General features: G+C 37.1%; 4 protein-coding genes across 5 annotated transcripts; 1 reads left to right on the top strand and 3 right to left on the bottom strand.

Moving 5' to 3' along the window:
* Positions 1-5,983: 5,983 nt before the first annotated feature.
* Positions 5,984-8,023, top strand: LOC103403741 (3-ketoacyl-CoA synthase 7). Its single transcript, XM_008342576.4, has one exon. It carries the CDS (start codon positions 5,984-5,986, stop codon positions 7,322-7,324), a length of 1,341 nt encoding a protein of 446 aa, XP_008340798.1. The 3' UTR covers positions 7,325-8,023.
* Positions 7,642-12,234, bottom strand: LOC103403740 (eukaryotic translation initiation factor 2 subunit gamma-like). 2 transcript variants are annotated; one of them, XM_008342573.4, is made up of 9 exons: positions 12,057-12,234; positions 11,317-11,496; positions 11,121-11,182; positions 10,235-10,347; positions 10,056-10,158; positions 9,445-9,672; positions 9,148-9,366; positions 8,616-8,876; positions 7,642-8,265 (listed from the first exon to the last, which is right to left on the bottom strand). In XM_008342573.4, the coding sequence occupies exons 2-9, from the start codon at positions 11,420-11,422 to the stop codon at positions 7,963-7,965; spliced, it is 1,395 nt and encodes a 464-aa protein (XP_008340795.3). In that variant the 5' UTR covers positions 11,423-11,496; positions 12,057-12,234; the 3' UTR covers positions 7,642-7,962. The 2 variants fall into 2 exon arrangements, with proteins under 2 accessions (XP_008340795.3, XP_008340797.3); XM_008342575.4 differs by having other exon boundaries at positions 11,317-11,455; positions 12,057-12,217.
* A 511-nt stretch (positions 12,235-12,745) lies between these two features.
* Positions 12,746-16,187, bottom strand: LOC103403742 (UDP-glucuronic acid decarboxylase 2-like). Its single transcript, XM_070815830.1, has 7 exons — positions 15,406-16,187; positions 14,473-14,619; positions 14,290-14,369; positions 14,055-14,138; positions 13,895-13,969; positions 13,297-13,389; positions 12,746-13,197 (listed from the first exon to the last, which is right to left on the bottom strand). The coding sequence occupies exons 1-7, from the start codon at positions 16,034-16,036 to the stop codon at positions 12,979-12,981; spliced, it is 1,329 nt and encodes a 442-aa protein (XP_070671931.1). The 5' UTR covers positions 16,037-16,187; the 3' UTR covers positions 12,746-12,978.
* Positions 16,188-18,350: 2,163 nt separating this feature from the next.
* On the bottom strand, positions 18,351-24,342 carry LOC103416778 (protein pleiotropic regulatory locus 1). The gene is made up of 18 exons (XM_029096237.2): positions 24,071-24,342; positions 23,912-23,936; positions 23,679-23,796; positions 23,452-23,521; positions 23,068-23,130; positions 22,399-22,480; positions 21,973-22,065; positions 21,713-21,776; positions 21,527-21,612; positions 21,333-21,434; positions 20,918-21,001; positions 20,374-20,434; positions 20,222-20,288; positions 20,026-20,103; positions 19,084-19,148; positions 18,784-18,861; positions 18,500-18,674; positions 18,351-18,418 (listed from the first exon to the last, which is right to left on the bottom strand). The coding sequence occupies exons 1-17, from the start codon at positions 24,214-24,216 to the stop codon at positions 18,502-18,504; spliced, it is 1,455 nt and encodes a 484-aa protein (XP_028952070.2). The 5' UTR covers positions 24,217-24,342; the 3' UTR covers positions 18,351-18,418; positions 18,500-18,501.

Here is a 24,342-nt window from a genome sequence, read left to right on the forward strand (position 1 = left end):
GGTGTTTGGCAAAAGAATAAGTGTGGGGGTATTTCATGTTTGTATTAAAAAAAAAAAAAAAAAAAAAAAAAAAAAAAAAGAAAAAGAAAGATTGTATACAAAGAAAATAAAAGTTTTTAAAGTTTCAGTTTAAGGTTGTGGTTGGAGATGTCTGAAGAATCGTTGGAGAGCTTGAGTTCTTATAAATCTAAAGAAAAGAATTGCTTGCAATGTAGCTTGGAACTTGTGTTTTCCTATTCTTTCGTTTCAATAACCCTATCCCTAAACCTCATTACATCCAATAAAAGTCCTCTTGATTTAAGTTTTGCAATTATGACTGTGGAGAAGTGATCTTTATGCAAGCTTATGGTAGAAATTTCACATTTGTTTCTTTGAGCGAAACACATTAAAACTAAACACATGTGTGATTGAGTGCATATTCCGTGAGAAGGTCGCTAGTTTGCATATGATGATTTTAAAAATAAAAACTTGAAATTGCATTAGCATGACTATCTCACACACTACACTTCAAGGATGATTCAAAGATTACTGCTAATATTTGAATAAGATGAACTTGGATTAGTTTGTTTGGCGCTAGCTATGGTTCTTGATGATTTGTTTTCTCGAATGAAATTCTATGAGGGTCACATAGGGGGAAACTAATGTTTTTCATGTTATTACTTTTTCATGTTCTCTTTGTTTTGCTCGAGGACTAGCAAAAGCTAAGTATGGGGGTATTTGATCGGATCATATTTATATATATTTTTACTTCAAATTCACTCGTCTTTTCTTAGTTAGTTCCTTATATTTTTGAGCTATTTACGTTATTTTTGTGTTTATAGGATTTGTTATGCAAAGAAAATAAAAATAGCACAAATGGGTTTTAAATAATAAACAGAAAATAGTGGAACACGGGTGGATCACGAGAAAAATAATGGAGAGCATAAAATATATATATATATATATATATATAACATATATACATATATAATATATAGATATATCTATAAATATAATATATATATATATAATATATATATATATAATATATATATATATATATATTTATAAATGGGTTGTTGAAGATAATGGAATAGAGTTGGCAGCATGGAATAAATCAAAGCTGCCTAGTGCAGCTTGCGTGGAGGGCAGAAACGAAGCACAGAGAAGAAAATATAATAAAAGCTGCCTAGTGCAGCTCGTGGCCAGGGGGGCGGGAGAAAGAGCTGCCTTTGGGCAGCTCGCAGAAAGTCAGGCAGGAGCAGTGCGACAGTCAGAAGATGGGAGAGTGAGGACCGAGAGACGGTGATGAGGGAGAGAGAGAGAGGTGAGCACGGGGTCAGCACAGGAATTGGGGGACTGTCAGAGGCCAGTACGTCCAGTTGGCGGCGTGAAATGCTGCCTTGGCAGCTGGAGAGGAGAGCACAGCAAGAGTTGGTCAGAGCACAGAAAGCAGAAGCCTTCTCTCTCGGTTTAATCTTTCCAAACTTCTCTTTTATTTCTGTTTTGTAATAATGTGTAATTAATTTTATTTTGGCTAGAGGTTAATTCGAAACCATGAATATATTTGTAATATGAATTGATTACCTTCAGTTGTGATTTCATAAGTTGTGAATTCAATTTACTTATCCGTTCGTATAAAAACTTATTTGTGTATGTTGGTTGAGAGTGCACGCTTAATTTACATGCATGAATTTGATGCTAGAATATAAGTGAATTTCACCTAATCGTTATGAACTTATATTCACAAGTAGTAAAGGTTGCTAGTCACAATCACGTTAAGTAAATTCTTGGCATAAGTTTCTTGCAATTCATAGTAACAAGTGCCTCGTCAATGCTTATGATTTTCATAGAACTTAATGATTCTTGCTTGTATCTCTATTATGCAATTCATGTAGGGAACTTGTGGGGAATGTTTTGGGTTGTCGTATGCAATCATCCAATCCATTAACTTAAGGAAAATCTGAGAATTAATTTATGCAATTCATGGTTAATTTGGGGCGTTGAGATTTACAATTTATTGAAAGAACAACTGAAAATCAATTTAGGTTGCATATGTGTCATGTGTGGAGAAGAACCCTCTAGCTAGTCCGTCATTTATCATTTTACCTTAATTTTATGTTTTTGTCAATTCTTTAATTTAATTAAGTTTAATTTACTTTTCATCAAAACCAAACACCCACCCATTATTAAATTATATTATTGAGTTAGTTTTCATTGTTTTTAGTCTTTTAATTCAATTTCCGTCCATTTCAGTTCCTAGTGTTTAATTTAATTGTTTTCATTATTTTGAGTCATATAATAACCAAGTGGCAACCAACTAGGCAATCCATTACGAAACTATATTAAAACATCAGGATTTCACTAAACGGATATCAATTATGGAATTGGGGCATCAAATTAGCCTAAGATGGTCAGTTGGGGTCTCGGCCGGTGGCGGCCGACCGCCCCGACTCGCCGGAAAAATCAACTACTTCAAAAAATTATCAAATTTCACAAAAATGAAGATCTTAATGAGTAGAGAAAGTTTTATACATGTTGTCACATCCCGGCCCGGGTCCACTACATCTCGGGCCCATTCCACCACCGTAGCACGATATTGTCCGCTTTGGGCTTACCATTCCCTCACAGTTTTGTTTTTTGGAACTCACAAGCAACTTCCCAGTAGGTCACCCATCCTGGGAGTGCTTTGGCCTCCTTCTCACTTAACTTCGGAGTTCCTACGGAACCCGAAGCCAATGAGCTCCCAAAAGGCCTTGTGCTAGGTAGGGATGAGAATATACATTTAAGGATCACTCCCCTGGGTGATGTGGGATGTCACAATCCACCCCCTTAGGGGCCCGACGTCCTCATCAGCACACTTTCGGCCAGAGATTGGCTCTGATACCATTTATCACATCCCGACCCGGGTCCACCACATCTCAAGCTCGTTCCACCACCGTAGCACGATATTGTCCACTTTGGGCTACCATTCCCTCACGGTTTTGTTTTTTAGAACTCACAAGCAACTTCCTAGTGGGTCACCCATTCTAGGAGTGCTTTGGCCTCCTTCTCGCTTAATTTCAGAGTTTCTTCGGAACCCAAAGCCAGTGAGCTCCCAAAGGCCTCGTGCTAGGTAGGGATGAGAATATATATTTAAGGATCACTCCCCTGGGCGATGTGGGATGTCACACCTGTGGCCAAGTCCAATTTGGCTAGGAAAATCCTCAATTCGTCTTGAACTTGTCGGAAACCTTAAAAAGAGTGGTATTCGATTCTACTTCTCCGGTGCTCCGCTGCCTTCAAGGTTGTTTGGGGTTTGTTCTTAGGCTCAAGGAGAGTCTAATAGGGGTGGTGGTTGACGGACTTTGCTTCAGGAATGGCGGATCACCGCCATGAGACCCAATTCACTTTGCACAATTTCCAAGCCAATTTCCGTTGGTTTTTTTAGTGGAAATGGAAGAAGGTAGGATGCTAGGTCGATTCCAAAGGGTGAGTAGCTTTAATTCGCTGGAAAAATCATCGTGAAAGGCATCAGGAATCATGGGTTCCTCCGGGTCGGATCATTGGTCGAAGGGGGTCCGGTTTGGCCGATTCCTCATTTTCTCTCTTTTCCCTCATTTCCCTCCCTGTTCTCCTTTCCTTATTGGGCAATCCCTTCCCCCATCTCTCTTTTCTTCCTCCTCTCATCCGTCTCTCTCTCTCTCCTTCCTCTTCTCCATTCTTTATCACAACCGTCCATGTGGTTCAATCAAATTACTCCAGAAAATTTGGAGCCTTCTAGAGTGAAGGTTAAATTTACTAAAATGCACCCGACTTTAAACGTTAATAACTCATTCGTTAAAACTCCAAATTACGTTCCGTTACGCTCACGCATTCGTAATGACAAGCACTACGAGGATACACTAAAAGAATGTTTCCTACATCTCCCGATACGGTGGTCAACAAAAGTCGACACCCTTGCCTTTAAGGGCATTTTTGTCAATTCACTCATTTAAAATTCATAAAAACGTAAAATTAGGGACGGGTTGTCACAATAAACACATATAATTATCATGGGTACGTTCATAAAAAAAATATTGGCACAAATTAAAAAAAAATTATGGGTACATGTTAAAATTCAAAACTATGGGTACAAACTAAATTGAAAATATGGGTACATATTAAAATTCAAAATTATGTGTACAAATTAAAACTAAAAATATTGGTATAAATTAAAAAGAGGATACAAATTATAAATAGAAATATATGAAAAAAATACTAAAAATATTATATTTGAAAATGATTAATAATTTTTCATTTTTAAATTAACATATAATGACTTTAAATAATTTAATATTCAAATAATGACATGAAGAAAAGTCAAGGGACCTTGATCACAAATGAAAAAAGAATAAGGTTTCAATTAATGAGAATGAAAAATGAGAGATGAGAACCTAATCTATCCTTTTTTTAATATAAAATGTACCCATTTTTTTATGTAAAATTCATTCAATCTTTTCTCTAATCCATTTTTTTATACTTGTATGGGTACATTCTATTTCATTTATTTGAGAATGTATCCATGTCCAGTTTAATAGAATAATAGCCTAATATCTTTTTTTCTTTTTTTTTTTTTTGAAAAATGTACCCATGTTTTAGTACAACAATTTTTTGGTTAGTTTTGGTGAACGTACCCATGTGTGTGTACACACACACACAATATATATATTGGAGAGTATAATTCATCATTAATATTTTAATCTCATAAATTATGCATTTTATTTAAAATCTCATTAATATAAATAACTACAAATTTCATTTTTAATTTAAAAATATAATAACCTACATAGAAATACATTATTACATTAATGTCAGAGACTTCGATCAAAAACTAAAAACCACGAAGGTTTTAGTCAAAGAACATTGGTAGTTAGGGACCGTATCCAAAGTGTCCTAAAAAAAATGATACATTTTTCATCTAACAAATTGGTATACTTAAGAATGGGTATATATAAGATTAAAAAATTGAAAATTTTTCATAAAAAACTTAATGGGTACAAACTTATTCTAATTTTATTTTTTATATTTTGGAAATGTTTGAATTGAAAATTAATTAGGAGTTTAATAAGGGTATGAGTATTAAAACTCTAAATCAATTACTAATTTTTATTATAAAAAATATGTAACTTACATGTAATTCATTAATATATTAATGTTAGAGACTTTGATTAAATCTAAAAACTGATAAGATCTTAGTCAATAAACATTAGAAACTAAGGACCGAATACTAGTTTTTCCTTCTAACTTTTATTATATATATGGTTAATAGAAAGAGTTGTGAGACTTGAACATGAAACCTCAGATGCAAGGATTGATTGTCTTAATTAACCACATGCTATGGTTCAACTATTTTTCTTGTTCTTGATACATATGAATTTTCTTTGGAAAGAAATTGATTGTGTTCATGGACGGAGACAGTATATGCCCACTGGTGGCAACTGTCCCCACTCAACTCTTTTTTTCATGAAAAATGCTCCAACTAAAATTATAAATTACCTATATACTGAGAGATGAAGTCTCAGTCCAAACACTCAACTCAAAATACCCTCTCACGTTCTATACTCTTCCTATCCTCTCACCCTTCCGAGACACGTAATTTTTTCATTAGCTAATGGTTTAGTTTTACTGTTCTAAACACCAGTTGCTCAAAATTATGTTGTTGAAAGATAAGTCAATAGCATTATATCAAAATTTTAATTTAATGTTGCGCCACAAAAGAATATTTATGGCTCCGTCCATGATTGTGTTATCCCAAAACAGCCGTCACTCTTTCTTGGAAAACAGGATTGGGATGATTCCAAGTTGGTTGAAGATACAGTTATTGTCTTAAGACCAAATGGACTCGACACTGCAGGTGCCCTACCTCTCCACGTTCCATCTTCCTGTTACTTTTCCCACTGGACTTTCCATCTGCTTATCATGCACCAGCTGCTTATATGTGCCATGAAAATATCTCACTAAACTCTGCCATCATCCATCATCCATGGCTAGGATCCAGGAATACGTTCATGTTTTCCCTGACCTCGTCGAACCCGCCACTGCATGTTATATGATGGCGGCGATTGCAGGCCTTGTTCTCATGTATCTTCTCCGCAAGAGAGAGCCAAGAATTTATTTGGTAGACTTTAGCTGTTACCAGCCACCAAAATCTTATAGGCTGACGACGTCCATGTTCCTAGAGAACGTCCTTCTGGACGGCACAGACCCTGAGAGCGCAGCATTCCAAATCAAGATCCTTGAGAAATCCGGGTTCAGCGAGGAGACTAGCATTCCTCCGTCTCTCGCTTGCTTGCCTATCAAGAAATCACTCCAATTTGCGTTGGAAGAGGTCAAAGCAGTGATGTTTGGTGCAGTTTCAGACTTGTTCAACAAGCACAACATAAACCCTAGAGAAATTGATGTTCTGATTTCTAACAGCAGCTTGTTTTGTCCCACACCGTCTCTCAGCACTTTGATCATCAACAAGTTCGGAATGAGAAACAACATCAGAAGCTTCCACTTATCCGGGATGGGATGCAGCGCCGGACTTATTGCAGTTGGTCTAGCTAAGGACTTGCTGAGGGTTCACGAGAACTCATTGGCTTTGATTGTCAGCACTGAGGGATTGCATCTGAATTGGTACACCGGAAAAGTACCGTCCATGTTGCTGACTAATTGTTTGTTTCGGATGGGAGGAGCGGCCGTGTTGATGTCCAGTCGGAATCAAGACAAGAGCAGGGCAAAGTATGAGCTGCAGCATCTTGTCAGAACAAACAATGCACAAGATGATCAGTCTCATGCCTGTGTGTTCCAGGATATAGATCCCGAGAACAAACAGGGGATTTCGATATCAAAGAACATACTCCATGTTGCCGGAGATGCATTGAAAGCAAACATTGGTGCTCTGGGGCCATTGGTTTTGCCACTTTCGGAGCAGTTTCGATATGGGGTTTCGATACTCAGCCGAAAGGTATGGAGTGGGAGGAGGAAGATTCACGTACCGGATTTTAAGAAAGCTTTCGAGCATTTCTGCATACATGCTGGGGGGAGAGCGGTTATACAAGGAATAGAGAAAAACCTGGGGCTGAGAAAAGAAGACGTCGAGGCCTCAAAGATGGCCCTGTACAGATATGGAAACACATCGTCTTCATCGATATGGTACGAGCTGAGTTACATAGAAGCGAAAGGAAGGATGAAGAAGGGCGATCGGGTGTGGCAAATTGGGTTCGGGAGCGGCTTCAAGTGTAACAGCGCGGTGTGGAAGTGTGTTTCCGATGTGGGAGCTGAGAGTGCAAACGTGTGGAGAGAAATAATCCATTCATATCCCATGGAGGTTCCAAACTGAGAGAGTATATGCAACTTTAGTGTTTAAAGCTCAAAGGACCAAACACAACATGTATAATGTAATGTAAGGAGCCTGTAGCTCAATCGGCTAAAGGCATTCACCCTTGGCACCCGAGGTGCGTAGTTCAATTTCCCCCTTCCCCATGTTTCCTAACATGTTTCTGTATCTGAGATGTTCAACGAGCTAAAAATGCTCGAGACACGAGACACGGGTTCAATGGCATCCAGATGAATAACTACAAACGTATATGCCCAGCAAACCCTAACTTGAAACCAAACCCTCCTAAAGATGCTGGCGATCGCCAAATTCTACAAGGGTTCAAAAAACAAACTCAAACTGCTTATAAATTTAAGAACGCAATATCCTCTGGAAGAGCCAACGTAACTGTCTATCATTCCTTCATCTGTTGGAATGACTCGAGCCCAAAAGTCGAAGAATACGAATGCAGATGAAAGTGCAACTGCATCAAAAATCAAAGAAACAAAACAAAAACGACAACGATCCACCAAACGATGTTTTCTCTTCCATCTGACAAAAATGGTTCCCAATAATTTTCCGACTTTCCACATCTTGCCTATTCTTTAGCTGTCTTACTAGTTTTCTTGCTTTCTTCTGTCTTACCAATTTTCAGTGTCAACTCAAATTGGGCATGGTGGGACATCAAGGGTTGTTCCAGCTTGAATCTGACCCCAGCCAATAAGACGCCAATGCTTCTCAACACGTCGACTGAGGGCAATTTTCTCTCCTTTGCTGGTGCAAACTGGAGACGTGAGTTGCAACTTTGCCAAATCGTTCCTTACAGCAAGAACCCTAGCCCCTGTAGACATGGATCCTATATTCAACATGAGGATCTCGCCCTTGACCAGCTTTGAGACCTTTCCCTGCTTCTCAGACCCCTTTGTCCTGACCCCCAGAAGCCTTCTCAACAAGAAGAAGTTGACCTGTAAAATATACCACAATCTTCATCTACACCAAGGTTTTCAAGATTTGTCTCGTTCGGGATGAGAAAGAAGAAACAAAATAACTCAGAAAAATAAACATACTAAAAAGATGGATAAAGAATAAAGAAGAGAGTACAGTTAGAAGCCATGTCACATCCTCAAATGTAAAACAAAATGCACTGTCAACAACAAAAACACACAATTCCTCTTCGATTGTTTGTAAAAGGAGCACTTGTGCACGTGCACACGCACACAAAAAAGTTAGCCATTTTCTTAGAAACAGCATCCCGTCAAGCTTTAACAGTTCAACCAATTAGCATAATATAAAGTACTACAGCAGTATTGCTTACCTCAAGCTCAACAAATACTTCAGGGAGTGACCCAACTTCACCAAGAACTTGACCCACTAACCTATCAGCACGTGTCAAAGTGGGATCCATGGTTGTTCCAACACCAATAAGACCTCCTGGCACCGCAAATTGCAACTCATTTTGCTCAGCATACAATGAAACAATTCTAGAATATATTGGCGTGCACTTGATATTTCCACTCTCGTCTTTAACAACAATCCCAGGACGAACCTCAATAAATTGGTTGACTTTCAGAACACCCTGCCACGACCACATTGTAAAATACGTTATTCATTAAGCATTTAGGGAACTAACTACTTAAGAAACCTTCCCAAATTCCACAAATTATTAGATCCAAATCAAGAGCATGTGTTCACATTTTCACGACCCAAAACTTCTAACATTGAATGACAAAGCAGGACTAAAATTAGAAAAAAGAAAAAGGAAACCACAAATACCATGAGTTGACACCAAATGGGAATAATCAAACATTGTCTACGCTTTCGACAAAATACAACATTAGAAGACATACCCTGAGGATACTTCCACCAGCCACTCCACCTCTAATCTCATCAACCTCGTACCCAGGTTTATTGACGTCAAAAGAACGGATAACAATCATATTGGGAGGTGAGATAAAGTTCCTTTCTGGAATGGGGATCTTTTTTACAATGTATTCACACACGACGTCAATATTATACTTCAACTGAGCAGAAATTGGCACCACTGGTGCATTATCAGCTACAGTTCCCTGGTACACCAAATGCTTAACGATTAATGAACTGAAACCTATAAAACAGATGGGAAAAAAAGCTCCAAAGGAACTTACCTGAATAAACTTCCTGATTGCCTCATGTTGGTTAATGGCCACATTCTCCTGAATGAGATCAACTTTATTCTGAAGAATGATAATATGTTGAAGACGCATAATTTCAACAGCAGCCAGATGCTCAGAAGTTTGTGGTTGGGGACAGCTTTCATTAGCAGCAATGAGAAGTAATGCTCCGTCCATAATTGCGGCACCATTAAGCATAGTAGCCATAAGAATATCGTGACCCTATAAAAAAAGAATAACTTTTGAAGAAACATAACAAAATCAAATCAAGATAAACCACGAAATAATTTGGACAAGACATAGAATGTGAAATATGACAATCATTAATAGAGAAACCCTCTTGCAACTAATAATGTTGCAAGAACCCATAGGAAAAATCTAACTTCAATGCTACTAAATAAAATGTCATCCATGGGTATAACAAACAAAAAATATGCCGAGACAATATATATATATATGATCACGACAAAGTATCAGACTATCAGAACCTTTTATCAAGCAAGGACGACTAGGTACACACCACCATTTATTCCCAACAATTTAGTGTAGTCATAAATATTATGGCATATAGAAAATGGTACAAACAATACAACACAAAGCCTTACCGGGCAATCTACAAAAGATACATGTCTCAACAATTTCATCCTGCAGTTCTCAAATCCAGGAACATCACAGAGAGGAGCATCTTCCTTTCCACTTCCATATGCCCTAATAAAGAAATGAATATGCATTAACAAAAAGGGTCGAATGTGATAAAAGAAAATTATATTAACTGGATGCCTACTTGTAAGCCATCGGTCGAGGGCAGCGCTCGTCTTCACATGTATATATCTTTGCATTGGCATATCCAAGCTTGATAGTAATGTTGCGCTCCAGCTCATTTTTAAAACGAACAGTCTGCATATCATTAATGTTTGATTTTTTACGTCTTAAAAATATACACTTGCAATGGAATATCCAAGCTTAAATGTTCACAACACATAATTTGAGAAATATAGCTCAAACCAACAAACCAGTTATTGTACATGGTGCATGCAATGTTGGACCGATGTAATACACTATAGGCCCTTACCCAATAGCTTAAGGTTTTGGTATATAAAGTAACTTAGCAACAGTGAAATGAAAGAAGAATTGGAGCTCAGTCTATATCCACCGTTTACATAACCAAAGACACTAATAAATTTATTTTGATAGCAACCAAACTATCAAACCTATAGGGTAAGATTACATTTATCCCTCTTTTCTCATAATTTACAGACTATCATCCTGGAGAATATAGTCCACACTATAAGACAGCTTCCATTTTCAATGCTCAGCTTAAGAGTAAACATACATTCACCAAGAATAAAAGGTATATGATTCGTAGCCATCTGATACGATTAGCCACTTTTGTTAGTGAGCTGTAGAAATATGATAATGCTCAACATCCTAAATTCTCTTATTCCATAAATATAATTCATTAGTGTCCTAGAAAAATATTTCCTAATATATTTTCCTTGGCAGTGAGTGTGCATTCGTAGCTCAAAGAGAACAAGCAGCCATAACTGGATACAACTTTTTGACACCCTCGTGAGTGGAAACACAGGCTTGCTTGTCTTTACAATGTCCACACAGAAATAAACAGAAAAGATGCGAGCAGTATCAAATGCAAAATGGAAACAACTAATCACCTGAACACCAGAAATTGCTTTTACAACTGTTGACTTTCCATGAGCCACATGACCAATAGTACCTGAAAAACAACTCGCATAAATTGAAGCAAGCACAAAAATTAGGACCCCGTACCAACAAACCAATGATGGTCAAATCAATATAAGAATGGCCATAATAATCCCAGTGCAGTCTGAACATCAGAATGAAGATTACCGATATTGATAGTCGCCTGACGAGATATAACTTCAGGCGAGAGTGGATGCAACTTTGTTACATCCAGTTTACTCAGGTCTTGCTCCATCAAAGCTTTCCTCGACATTTTGACAGTTACTTGAAAGTAAACAGCTAGCAACTGGGTGGTATCAAAAGTGACGAAATCAAAACAGTGAAAGACTGCATCAATTACCCAAATTGTTGATTAACATTAAGACTCGGTTGAAAACGGACAATAGTACACAAGTAATAGTATTTGCTGCAAAACCATAGAGGCATTTAGTGCAACACCACTTCAAATTTACCATGAACAAGATTATGAATAAAATCCTATCAACAACGAAGACGAAAAGATAAATGAAAAATTAGACTAGAAACATTCATTTCAGAAGAAAATTCCATGTCCACATCCTAAATTTCGAAACATTTTCTATAAAATGACCAGTAAAACAACAAAAAAGAAGAATAAAACCCTAATTTCCACCGAAATTCATTGACGGCGGCCAACAGTAAAACCCAAGATGCCAAAACCCTAAAATCTCCAAAAAGTAAAAATGCTCCTCTTTTACACCAGACAAACAACAAATTGATAATAAAATACAGCAACTCAAACAATAACACACTCGTATCAAACAGCTTGAAAATCTCACAAGAAAATAAAAATTAAAAATTAAAAAATACAAATGAAATACCAGTGGCTGTAGAGAGAGAGAGAGAGAGAGAGAGATATTGGTACGGACCTGGACGATGCGATTAGGGCAAGACGACAGGAGTGAGCGAGGTTTTCTGTTGAGCTGGAGAGAGAGCAGGTTTAAGGGGAATTCGCTGCTACCTTCTAGGGATAGTGTTTCGCTGCATCTTTATGTTCGCAAATGGCAACTGAGGGTGTTTTCGTAATTTGACGGTTGTTTGGTGGTTCCTTTCTGCGTGGCTCAGGCCCAATATTTCATGTACTTCTTCTCCAAGTCTGTCCAAGCCCCATCGGACATTTTTTATTTTTTATTTTTGGTAAATAGATAATTAAAAAGGCAATAAAACCAATAAAAAAATTCGTTAAAGCCACTTTAAAAAATTAGAGGAGCTGAGATTTCTGTTTGATACGTGCGGCCTAACTCAATTTCTCACCCTAATATCGTTGTATATAAAAAAAAAATGTTATGTATGACCATATTATATTTGTTGTTTAAACTCAAAGATTTAATAGTAGCTTATTTTCGTTTAGATGTTGTTTTTGTACAAGTTGAAGAAGAAGGGGTTTGAGCACTAGACTCGGGGGAAAGAACAATTGATTTTAACCTTTTTCAGATAACAATATATATTTCATTAGACATATATTAACAAATTTTAATAGCATGTTAGTGCGACGCAGAGCAGGTACAAAAATAAGAACACTTAATTAAAAAAGAAATACACTAAATTAACAAGACAATTATTGGAATCTGGCAAAGACCAAAACTCTATAATATATAAAAATTGATCCCTATACAATTCTCACAATAATCTTCCATTGCCATATAAAGAGTAATTAACCAAGAAACACCAAGTACATATAAATATTGATCAGAAACTCAATTTTATTCTAACTTTATTTTCCACAACTATATCTTCTTTTTTTTCTTCTTTTTTTCTTCAAACATACGTAAAAAATCTCATGCAAAAATATTACATAGCGGAGCCCGCATCATTGACCTTGGAGTCACCAAAAATACGCTGCCGGAAGTCGTTAACCATGAGCGGCAGCCCCTTGCGGAGGGACACGGTGGGCTCCCACCCCAGAAGCTCTTTCGCCTTCGAAATGTCCGGCTTCCTCTTGTGTGGGTCGTCTTCTGTGTTGGGTCTGAACTCTATTTTTGCATTTGGATCTATTGTGTCTTGCACAACCTGCACATACAAGCAAGAGTAAGGGAGCAGGAATTCAAACTCGGGACCTCAAGTTGTGAATTGTTTGTTTGTGCAGTTAATGGGGTTGATTGATTTTACCTGAGCAAGTTCTAGCATGGTGAATTCGCCAGGGTTGCCAAGGTTGAAAGGTCCCACATGATTTCCTTCCATCAGCCGCATTAGACCCTCTACCTAATTCAACAGAAGCAATGCACAACACAAATTGTTCAGTAAATTTCAGTTTGATAGTTTGAATCAATCAAGAGAAATGATATGCTTTATATTGCTACCATAAGCATTTTAAATTCTTAGTCGACACTACATTGTTTTCTTGTACAATGTCCGAGAATATTGCATTCAAACATTAGCCTGGTGGTGGCCTCTATCATGAGAAAAGTAGAGTGTCCGACCATGTCACTTGACAATTAACTTTCACAAAACTATGTGACCTCATATATTTTGATCTCATTCGACCTCAAGCTAATCCCATTTCGTTTAAAAGCTGCTCTAATCAGATAACTCTACCGAAGTTTTTCTCCTGTATCAAATCATAACTAAGAGAGGACACAGATATTCAAACAACTTTCACCTTAAAACAACATTGACCTAAATGCTAATTTAGACAAAGACATGATTTATGTAAGTTAATAATTGGAATTTCATACAACATATGAATAAAGGAGAAGAAATATAGTACCAAGTCAGAAACGTATTGGAAACTTCTGGTTTGCTTGCCATCTCCATAAACTGTCAATGGCTCCTTCCTTAATGCCTGTGTATTCCATACACATCAAACTTGCAGGAATTATTATGTGGCAGGCCAGAAGTACCAAAAGAAAAACTACAAAATTCCTCACCTGAGCTACAAAATTGCTAACAACCCGGCCATCATCAATGCACATACGCGGTCCATAAGTATTGAAAATCCGAGCAATCCTCACCTGCAACACATTCTATACATTAGAACCCTAACTGCAACTGTTATAATATTCGTCTCAATTTTGAGTTTGATCTGGAATCATTTGAAACCGAAGCACGTATAATGTAAATGACATGGAAAAGATTATTAGTATCGGAGAAAATTAAGGTGACCTCAATGCCAAGCCCTCTGTGGTAGTCCATGGTCAGAGTCTCTGCTGTGCGTTTTCCCTCATCGTAGCAGCTCCTTACACCTGCCAATGTGATTGGTAAATGTGGTGAAGTTTGATATTCTCGCGCAGAGTTCCATCATGTCGGGGTCGAGGGGAGACATAAGAGAGTGGGAGAGTGACTCACCGATGGGGTTGACATTGCCCCAGTAGGACTCGACCTGAGGGTGCTGCAAAGGGTCACCATAAACCTCGCTGGTGCTTGTGAGCAAGAAGCGTGCGCCAACCCTTTTTGCCAGTCCAAGCATGTTCAGTGTTCCCACCACATTCGTCTTGTGAAGCCTCAACTCACACAACAAATTAAGGACCCCAAGCAATACCACATGCACACCATATTTATCTTTTTTCCTTCAAAATATCTATGTGATTTTCGTTATATGTATAGTATCTACTATTACAAGTACTTTTTTTACTACAAAAAAAGAAAATACCTATTTTATATGTGAAAATATTAAACATGCACTCAATTTTTATGCCTAAATAATCAAATAAATTTTAGGTATTTTTTTATTTGTGGTGTAGTTCTTTTTGTTACAAGGAATTAGATAAAAATACACTTTAGTGATAAAAATTCCAACATTTAAAAATCATTTATTTTGATACATTTTCTTTACAGGGAAAAAAATAAAAGAAGAGTGAATGTAAAAAGATTATTTTAGAGTGTAAAGAAAAGTTACATTTTTTTCTTACTAAATTTGAATACTCTTTTTCCTAACTCCATTTATACAAACAATACAATTGTATATTTTAAGCTAGTCTACAAATAAAAAAAATTTACGTGTAAACTTTATCATAATATTATTATAGGGATTGTTTGGAATTGCTTTTAACTGTTTTTTTTTTTTTTAATTTCAAAAACACTTAAAAGTATTTATATGCTTCTTGTATAAAACGATAAAATGCTTTTTCAGAATTACATGTTTTTTAATTCCAAAAATATTTTCTTCAAAAATACTTTCAAACATTCCAAACAAACTCATACTTATCCCAAATAAAGCATATAATAACCAACATGCATATAAACACACAAAAAATAAAAATAGAAAGCAGAGAAAGGATATAATTGTCTTGACCGGATTGAACTTGTAATGCACAGGGGATGCCGGGCAAGCGAGGTGGTAGATCTGGTCAACCTCCAGCAGAATCGGCTCGACGACGTCGTGTCGAATCAGCTCGAACTTCGGGTTCCCGAAGTGGTGCACCAAATTCTCCTTCCTCCCAGTGAAAAAATTATCAAGCACGATCACGCTGTCCCCTCTCGCGATCAGACGGTCCACGAGGTGGCTCCCCACGAACCCGGCTCCACCCGTCACAACAATCCTCATGTTCTTCTTCTTCACCCCCAGCGGCACCTTCCCGCCCACATTCCGCGTCTCCAACAGCACTCTCCGGGCCGGGTTGGCCGGCAGATCAATACCCTGCCCGGCAAAACTCGACCCGGATTCAAAACCTGAGTTCTGTGCGGACTCTAATTGTGGGTTCGGTACCGGGAAGGTTGTGAAGAAGAAAACGGCGATGGCGATGCCGATGAAGACGAAGATAAAGCGCTGCTCGCGGAGCACGTAGCGAATGGGGTTGGCGGAGGAAGTGTGATTGGTTTGCGGTTCGAGAACGGGTTGTGATAGGTCGTCATTTTGTTGATTGTGGTGGGTTCTCTGAACTAACGACGGATTATCGGAGCTTCTGGCCATAGTTTTCACTTGGGGTTCTGTCTAATTTTCCCTCAGATTTTTTATGGGGAAGTTTTTGGAGTGATGAAAATTTGAAAAGGGTGAGCAGAAGAGGAGGGGCATGGGGGGAGGGAGAGCCGGAGAGAGAGAGAGAGAGTTTTTTGGGTCGAAGTGGTCGGTACGTGGAGACATTCATGCATGAAATTTGGCCGTATAATCGTTCTAAGGCGCGTGATTGGAGCGTGCATCTATATAGGTTTTGGCTTTTTAGGTAATAAGGTGGTGTGGATTTACTTGCCTACTTTCCCACTAAACTAGATTGTAGTTTTTTAACTTTTGGTAAGGTAATAAATAATGCTTTTTTAAATTAGGTAAGTAATAACTAATGAATTCTACTCATAAATATTTTCTCTACAAAGTAATTTTACTGTAAATATTTAGCAACTTTTACGTGAAATTTAAGTGCATCTTCAAAATTCGTTTATATAATTCATAAACTCTTATATGTTCCCTTGTCAAAATTATAAAAACAATTTTAATTATCAAAATATATTTTTAGCCATTTCAAAAATAGTACAAAACACACCACATTTTCTGAAGAGAACGTTGGGATTATTTCACGTCTAAACTCACTTTGGAGTTCATTTGTTCACACCAAAAAGAAGTTACCAACGTAAATACGCTACAAATTATGTAATAATAAATTGGGTGTTTCTAATATTATTCTTCTTAATATCCTAACCTCCGCAATCCCCATGCTATAAAATTCGTGTTGTATATGGACAGGCGGTTTTGATGTCTTAATTTCTGTGAATTGGTCAAAAATTAAAGAAATTTTTCATTATGACCGGAATACGAATGGTACACGATGTATTTTTATATAAGTGGTGGAAAATTTTACTTTTTTAAGTTATTAATTTTTTAACACACATATTTTATCATTTGTATCATGACACGTAATGTATCACTCCGTGTTCCGAGCACACTGAAAAATCTTTTTAGTGCATTCACAGAGCACCACGTGGCAGAGATAGAAGTGCCAAGTGTGCCCTTCGGGACACGATCTAAGGCTGGTTTGTAGTCCACTCCAAATAAAGTGCTCTAAACCTAACATTTTTATTCCCTCAAGGATAGGAAAGAATGTAGCGTTGCCACATGCACAAGCTCACTAATTATGAAAAAACAACGTGTTAATTGGAGCAAGGTATAAAATATCGATGATATCGGAAATATCGGTAGTCCAAAAATACGGAAATTTCGATGCAAATATCGGGATATTATCGATATCGATAAAAATTGAATAAAAACCACGAAAATTGTAAGAAAAACTTGAAAATTTTTACTGAAACTTTGTAGGATATTTATTTAGTCAATTATCTATTAGTTTATCACAAAAAATTGGAAGGAAATACATTGCATGATAGATATAACTGATTTAAGTTGATTATATAACGAGCTGGCAAACATTGTGAGTGTAGAAAATATGTAGTAATTAATGAAAGAAGTTTAAACACACCATAATCATTTATATATAATGAATTAGTACAACATTTTACACTTTATACATTGCATGGTAAGATATATGAGTGACTTAGCAAGGTCTAAAATATCGATGATATTGGAAATATCGGTAGTCCAAAAAAATATCGATAGTCCAAAAACACGAAAATTTCGATAAAAATATCGGGATATTATGGATATTTTAGACCATGAATTGGAGGAAGAAATTTGCAGAAGTTGAGGTTAGGCTTCGCGAAGAAGCAAACGATATACATATCTCAGTTAGTTAAGAGAAAGGGCGGAATTAGGATTTCCTTTTAAAGGTGGGCTAATATTTCTTCTTTCCTGCAAAGATGTTAAGTATGTTTTTAACTTTTCTTTGTAAGAAGAAAGCTTCAATGCATTAGCCATGGAGGAGGTTGACTGGCCTTCCATTTTGGGAGAATTTTGGGTAGTGGGGTGGCTAATTTCTTCTTAGTAGGCTGGGCTAATTCATGCAAAATGGTTAGGAGGTCTAGAAATTAGTATTATCTTCTTAATTTTCCAAACTTTTGGTCTTATTTTGGGTAGTGGGCTGTCGCTCAACATGTGAATCGTCTCCAAATTAAGGTTTTAATCTTGGGTCCAACGCATCAAATCTCGAGTAGCTTCGAGTTTTGCGGATGGACCACGTAGCTCTTCGTTTAGCCGTATTCTCCCCCCTCCTCCATGAGGCTGTTGAAAAGAACCGAAAACAAAAGTCCACAATATATTGCATGATTTTCTATCGCTCAAAAGAAAATCTCTGAAACTAATTCAGGGTGAATGTTAAAAATATATTCACCTATGAGGAATATAACGCATCAAAATTTGCATAGTTTATCTCACAGCAACGACCAGCACAACCACCGTAACAAGCCCTCGCTAAACAATCAAATAGTCCATCACTTGTGAGATAAAATTAAGCACGTCACTGAACAGAGAGCAACTACAACGAAGGATCACCTCTAGAACCGTCGAATATCCTTAGGGGGCCTAAAGTTGAGAGGGTGAGTTTCCGGAGTGGCATTTTCATCTTGCCTCCACATCTTGATCGTCTTATCGGCTTCACAACTGACCAGCCTCGTACCGGTGACATCGTATGAAAGCGCATATATACCAGCTTCACTATCCAACGAGCCTGTAATAAAAGCATATTTAGGGGTTAGCATCCCTCCTTGCTACAATCAACCGCAAAAGTGGGGTAGAAGATATAAAATGATAACAGCGCATGAACAAAATAAACATACCGGGTTGTACAATTGTTTGGGATTGCTGAAAATTGTGGCCGCTCTTCCAATCCCAAAACCACATGCTCCCATTATCGCCTTCAATAAAAAAACAAGGGAAAATTATAATTACCAAGTTCTATGAGACGAAAATTGGAATAAAAGAAGTTTCGGGTCATTTATTTGACAAAAGAAAGACTATCCCAGATTGTCAAGGCCTTGTTAGGCACATAAATATATTCTCCGAACTGTGGAAAAGAGAAAAGGAGAACACACTAAAATCATCCGCTTATTGTCCTTTAACATGTAAAGAATCCATACCTCCTGTGGCCAAAACCCCATCTTCGTTGACAGCCATTGCATTGATTATGGTTTTCTGCTGAGACCTGCCCAAATCCAACCAATAATTTTTGGAACATTATAATAAAAAATATCACTAGATATATTCATATTGATATAGTACACATTAATAAAATAAAATAAATACTCAATTCACGATACATTCAGTCTGTCAGGAAAAGGTACCAAACTCTAAATATATACAAGACAGATCACATCCATACAATTTCAAAGTGCTGCACTATAAATACTTTAATGTTAATAGCATGAGTATAAAGCTTAGCATGCATTGCTACAAGTATATGCAATTAAAGCCATGAGTTGGAATTATATAATAGCCGACCCCACTTAGTGGGAAAAAGGCTTTGTTGTTGTTGTAGTTGGAATTATATAGCACAACTTATCAACTGATGAGAAAACAAGTATACACATATCCAAGTAGCGACACAAACCACTGCAGCATATGCTTTATGTGGTTCAAAATTGTGCAATTAACGAACCATGTGTAAGTTTACAGTTTCAATGGATCCATCGCAAGCAATGTAATGTTAAACATTTCCTATTACTCTGCAGATCAGAAGTTTTGCATTGCATCTTGACTGATGTGATGGTGCCTGTGTGTTGAGCAGCCTAATTGACTTGCCACAAAGGGAATGTGTGCGCCCCACAAAAAAGAACATAAAAAGGGCAGCGCAATACCTTACGACACACAAACAGACACATTTGCCAACTATTTATCCATGACAAGTACATTACCTAACTGGCCTTGAGCAGACAAACATGCAAATCATCAATCCTAATATTGATTACTTGTCATTCTTCGAACAAAGAATACATCACAAACATACAATAGGAAAGGAGAGCAAATGGCAAATCTATCATTCCAGGAATATATGAAGAGAATCAGTCTATTCAAACACTCACAGCATGTTGTGTAAAAATTCGCCTCTTGGGAGGTTGAACTTCTTAATGTTATCAGCTGATGCAGATGCGAAACAATGCCTGAAAAACCAAACTCAATTAGAAAGAGCAAAGCATATAATTTAAGGGCGCGTAATGACAAAGACAACCGTAATAATTCACTACACATGAAATACAAAGTACATGTATTGGCACATACTCTCTAGGATGCTGGGCCATTGCACGCACAGACTTTTTATGGTGTGTCAGAGTTGACATTGTTTTTACTGCAACAAATGCAAACTGATTATTAAAAAAGAGGGAAGTACCAAAACTGAAATGAGTTTGAGCTACTTATAAAACATAAATTACCATATCTAAGGTCCCAAAACTTGATTGTTGTGTCGTGAGATCCAGTGACAACTTGTGGATCCTGCACACAGTAGACAAGGTAACATAAGGAACATGGCCTATTTTAACAATAAAATGAGAAGTTGCTGGAAGAAAAAAAATACTCAAAGTTATTATGTTTAGCGCAAAAGTAGAAATTCAAAGTGCCAGTGAATTCAATTCTCTGCAACTTATTAACTGCTATAGGGAAGAAACGAGAACTAAGGACTAAATATTACAAGACTAAAAAAAATTAAAAGAATGATATAGCACTGAAGGATACCTAACATAAACGTACAACAATTCTCACGAGATGCCAATATGAATTGCTAAACATTTGAATTTTTTGCCAGATGGGGAGACCAAGAATTAAAGGAAAAACTGCGACCCTAAATCCCAATCTCTAAAGAAGACATCGATAATATATAAGCTATTATGAATTGCTTGAATCTAAATTGTTGTCAGCATGGATACTCCACAATATAGTCAGAACACCATAAAGAGAACAGGAAAGAGTTTTTCATACTGTTGGTCGAGTAAAAACGGAGCAAACTGTGTTGTCATGCCCCGACAATGCATGAACTTGCGTCTTGCTTCGGATATCCCAAACCTGAAAGTTTTATTGCACCAAAACAAAGGTATTATTACCACAATACAACAACAACAACAAAGCCTTTTCCCACTAAGTGGGGTCGGCTATGTGAATCCTAGAACGCCATTGTGCTCGGTTTTGTGTCATGTCCTCCGTTAGATCTAAGTACTCAAGTCTTTTCTTAGGATCTCTTCCAAAGTTTATACCAAAAAAAAAAAAAAACCAAACGTATTATTACCACAATACCACTCTGATACAAATTACAACAATCCCTTTGCCCAGTCCCCAAGAGTGCTTCCTCCATTATATTATGCAGGATTTGAACTTTACCAAGAAGATAATTACATACCCGGCATACAGAATCACGTCCCCCGGTAAGTAAAACATCAAGAGTCGGATGAAGAGCCAAGCAGTAAACGCCACTTAAATGACCATGATATGAATGGATAACCTATACAACAATTTATATGATGTAACAACCAGCATTACTTACAGAACACAGTTACAATAAAGATCTGAAAATTATTAAGTAAAAGTATTAACCTTATTCTGTTCAAGATCCCAGCATTTAACTAGTTTGTCATCTCCAGCAGAGAACATATAGGTATGCCTGCTGCTAACTGCAAGGCCTGCAAAAACCCAACCACTTGTTGTTAACAACACCATTAACCACAGCATGGTTAACCAAAATCAAACATAACGAACAGCAATAATTCAAGAGAAATCAACCTCGTATTTGCTCAATGTGTCCTGTCACTGTCAGTTGTAGAGTTCCAGTTGCAACATCCCAAATCTGATCAACCAAAATCAGAACACAATCCAAAAGAACATAAAATAAACACTCAAACAATAAGAAAAAGAGAACACTAAATAAAAAAACAAATGGCAAGTGATTTAACTTCTAGAGAGAAGAAAACATAGAAGGAAAGTGGGGAAGGAAAACAACTCAGATAGACCAACTCAGACAAATGAAGCATAAAGTTACATACCTTGATAGTGCGGTCTGCTGAACCAGTGCAGAACCACCTATTACTTGGGTCAAAGGCAATAGATCGTACCCATCCCAAGTGACCGCTAATAACCTGCATAATCAAATGAAACAACATGGCTTATAAGAAACATTATGCATAACCATTTCCTTTCTTCGGATAAGATACAATAGCATAACAGCAAATGTAAACAACTCATGTTCAAGCATACAAGAGGTGCAGGGCAATCTTATCCACTCATTAGCCAAGAAAGAGCTAAACAGAGGACAACAAAAATTGAAAGAAGCACCCATATAACATAAACTCCCATGTCAGATCCCATTCATTTCCATCTAATAAGAATCTCCAAGTCACCCAGACAATATAATCCCAACCACTTTCCACACTGCACCTAACCATCTATCATAAACAACGCATTATGCTTACTCTGTAAATCTTCCAAGGAGCATGCCAATCGGGACATGGCCATCTGCTGGAAATTCTTTCCATCATGGCCGATGTTGAAAACCTATAGAAGAGAAAAGTAATAGTTAAAGCAAAAAATGGGATAAGTTTTCCTTAGTAGAATTATCAAGATTTGAAAAAATGCAACAAGATGGGATAGTGCATCATGCAGGTTGCAATTTTTAGAACATTCGGTCCCTCTATATGTCCCATAAAAAGCCTAATAAAAACTTCAATCTAATAACATCATGAAAGCACAAAATATGATACATTTAATACAACTACAACCCCACGTAATGCATGCAGATGAGGCAAAATGGTAAGGACATTCTTAAATTTCAAGTAGTGGAATAAAAAAACAGCAAAGAAAGAGAATTCAACAATATCAAAAGGAATTTATGACCAATGCAATACTTTACTCTTAAAACATATCTAACTCTTTGAATATTTTAATAGGTCCTTTATGTTTCAAAAAACATTCCAAACAAGTTATATGTTTTCCTTACCAACCCTAAGCCAAAAATTCATAGTGCGCTAATTAGATGAAATACTAAAAGCTCTCTAATATGGAATACATTTGGAATAAAAACAAAACTGGAGCAGGCTGTACACATTGATTTAAAGCAAATCAGAGGAGGACAAAACTCAAACCTGTGAGATGACCCTGGAGCAGAAACAGCTACAGTGTCTCTGTCCGAATTACCAACAGTATTCCTGAAAATAAAGAAAATGATTAAACAATTCAGTCCACAATTAAGGGCACCATGAGTACAAGAAATCAAAATAACCAATTTGCATTCCAGCAACATTAGAACAAAAACTCTGTTAATTTTGACAATTCACTCATACAATTCTGTTCAATGATCCAAATATTTAACCCAATCACTTAGGAAAAAAGAAGCTAATAATTGCAAACCATAGTCCGAGAATGTGGAAAATATATATGAAGAGGGATAAGTTGAAACATTGCAACATAGAGATATAAATATACACGAAAACAGCCATTAATGCACCTGCAAGCAAGAAACTACTCACAGTGCCCTTGGTGCAGATGGACTGACAACCAAATCGTTTTGAGCTCCTCCAGTCTGCATTTCCTTAGAATCTTCATGACACACATGATATTAAACCAACAAAATAGTTTAGCAGGTTACAATTGCAATATAGAATACCCAAAAGGGACTTAACTTCCCTAAAACAAGAAGCTAAATCTTCCCTACTTCTAACTGATTATTAGAAATTTCAATTAGAACAAATAATACCTGTGAGGGCAAGGGCATTGGAAGGCCCTTCAGAACCACTTCCCAGCGCACCAGACTCAGCCCGGCGAGGCGGTTTTTGGCTAGCCATGGGTTGAATTCCTACATACTCCATGCTTATCTAATAATTCAAATCAAAATTTTCATTCAAATGCAACACTCTTCAAATCAATAACTCTTCAAAGCTTAAATTCACAAAAAAATACTAACAATTTCAACTCAATAATTTCACTAACCTTATGGCTTGTGCGAATTGTTTTACTGCAAAAAACAAAAAAACAAAAAAAAAAGAGTAGCAAGAATTAACGCACAAATTTTCAAACAAAAAAACCTACATTCAACTCAATAATTTCACAAACCCTAAAAATTAAAGAAAGTAAAGGCAACGGCGGTACCTCTCGGGGTCGGGAGGGGGGAGCTCGCCTTGGGCCCGGGAGAAGAGATCGAGAGATCGTTTGAGGGATTTGAGACTGAGCTTCTTCAGCGACTGTGGCTCCACTGGTTCCATCTCCAATGTGGGCCCCGGCATGATGTTCTTCATCTATATACTGAGAAGGATTTGGCGCCGATGACTTCTCGCTCCCAAAAGCCCTATCAGTTAGGGGAAGAGGGAAGCGAATAGAGACGACAGAGGAGAATAGGCTAGTTCGATATACGGTTGAGGTTT

The sequence above is a fragment of the Malus domestica genome, chromosome 16 (genome assembly GCF_042453785.1).
Source record: "Malus domestica chromosome 16, GDT2T_hap1".
Lineage (NCBI taxonomy): Eukaryota > Viridiplantae > Streptophyta > Magnoliopsida > Rosales > Rosaceae > Malus > Malus domestica.

Coding starts and splice junctions, on each gene's coding strand:
- LOC103403741 (XM_008342576.4), top strand. CDS start 5,984: ATGGCTAGGATCCAGGAATACGTTCATGTTTTCCCTGACCTCGTCGAA.
- LOC103403740 (XM_008342573.4), bottom strand. CDS start 11,422: ATGTCGAGGAAAGCTTTGATGGAGCAAGACCTGAGTAAACTGGATGTA. Junction 10,159..10,234: donor CCTCGACCGATGGCTTACAA/GTAGGCATCCAG, acceptor TTTCTTTATTAG/GGCATATGGAAGTGGAAAGG. Junction 8,266..8,615: donor AAGTATTTGTTGAGCTTGAG/GTAAGCAATACT, acceptor TATATTTTACAG/GTCAACTTCTTCTTGTTGAG.
- LOC103403742 (XM_070815830.1), bottom strand. CDS start 16,036: ATGGCCAGAAGCTCCGATAATCCGTCGTTAGTTCAGAGAACCCACCAC. Junction 14,139..14,289: donor ACAGAGGGCTTGGCATTGAG/GTCACCTTAATT, acceptor AATGTGTTGCAG/GTGAGGATTGCTCGGATTTT. Junction 13,198..13,296: donor CCATGCTAGAACTTGCTCAG/GTAAAATCAATC, acceptor TTGTATGTGCAG/GTTGTGCAAGACACAATAGA.
- LOC103416778 (XM_029096237.2), bottom strand. CDS start 24,216: ATGAAGAACATCATGCCGGGGCCCACATTGGAGATGGAACCAGTGGAG. Junction 22,066..22,398: donor CTCCTTGGAAGATTTACAGA/GTAAGCATAATG, acceptor TTGATTATGCAG/GTTATTAGCGGTCACTTGGG. Junction 20,435..20,917: donor CCGTTTTTACTCGACCAACA/GTATGAAAAACT, acceptor TACTGTGTGCAG/GATCCACAAGTTGTCACTGG.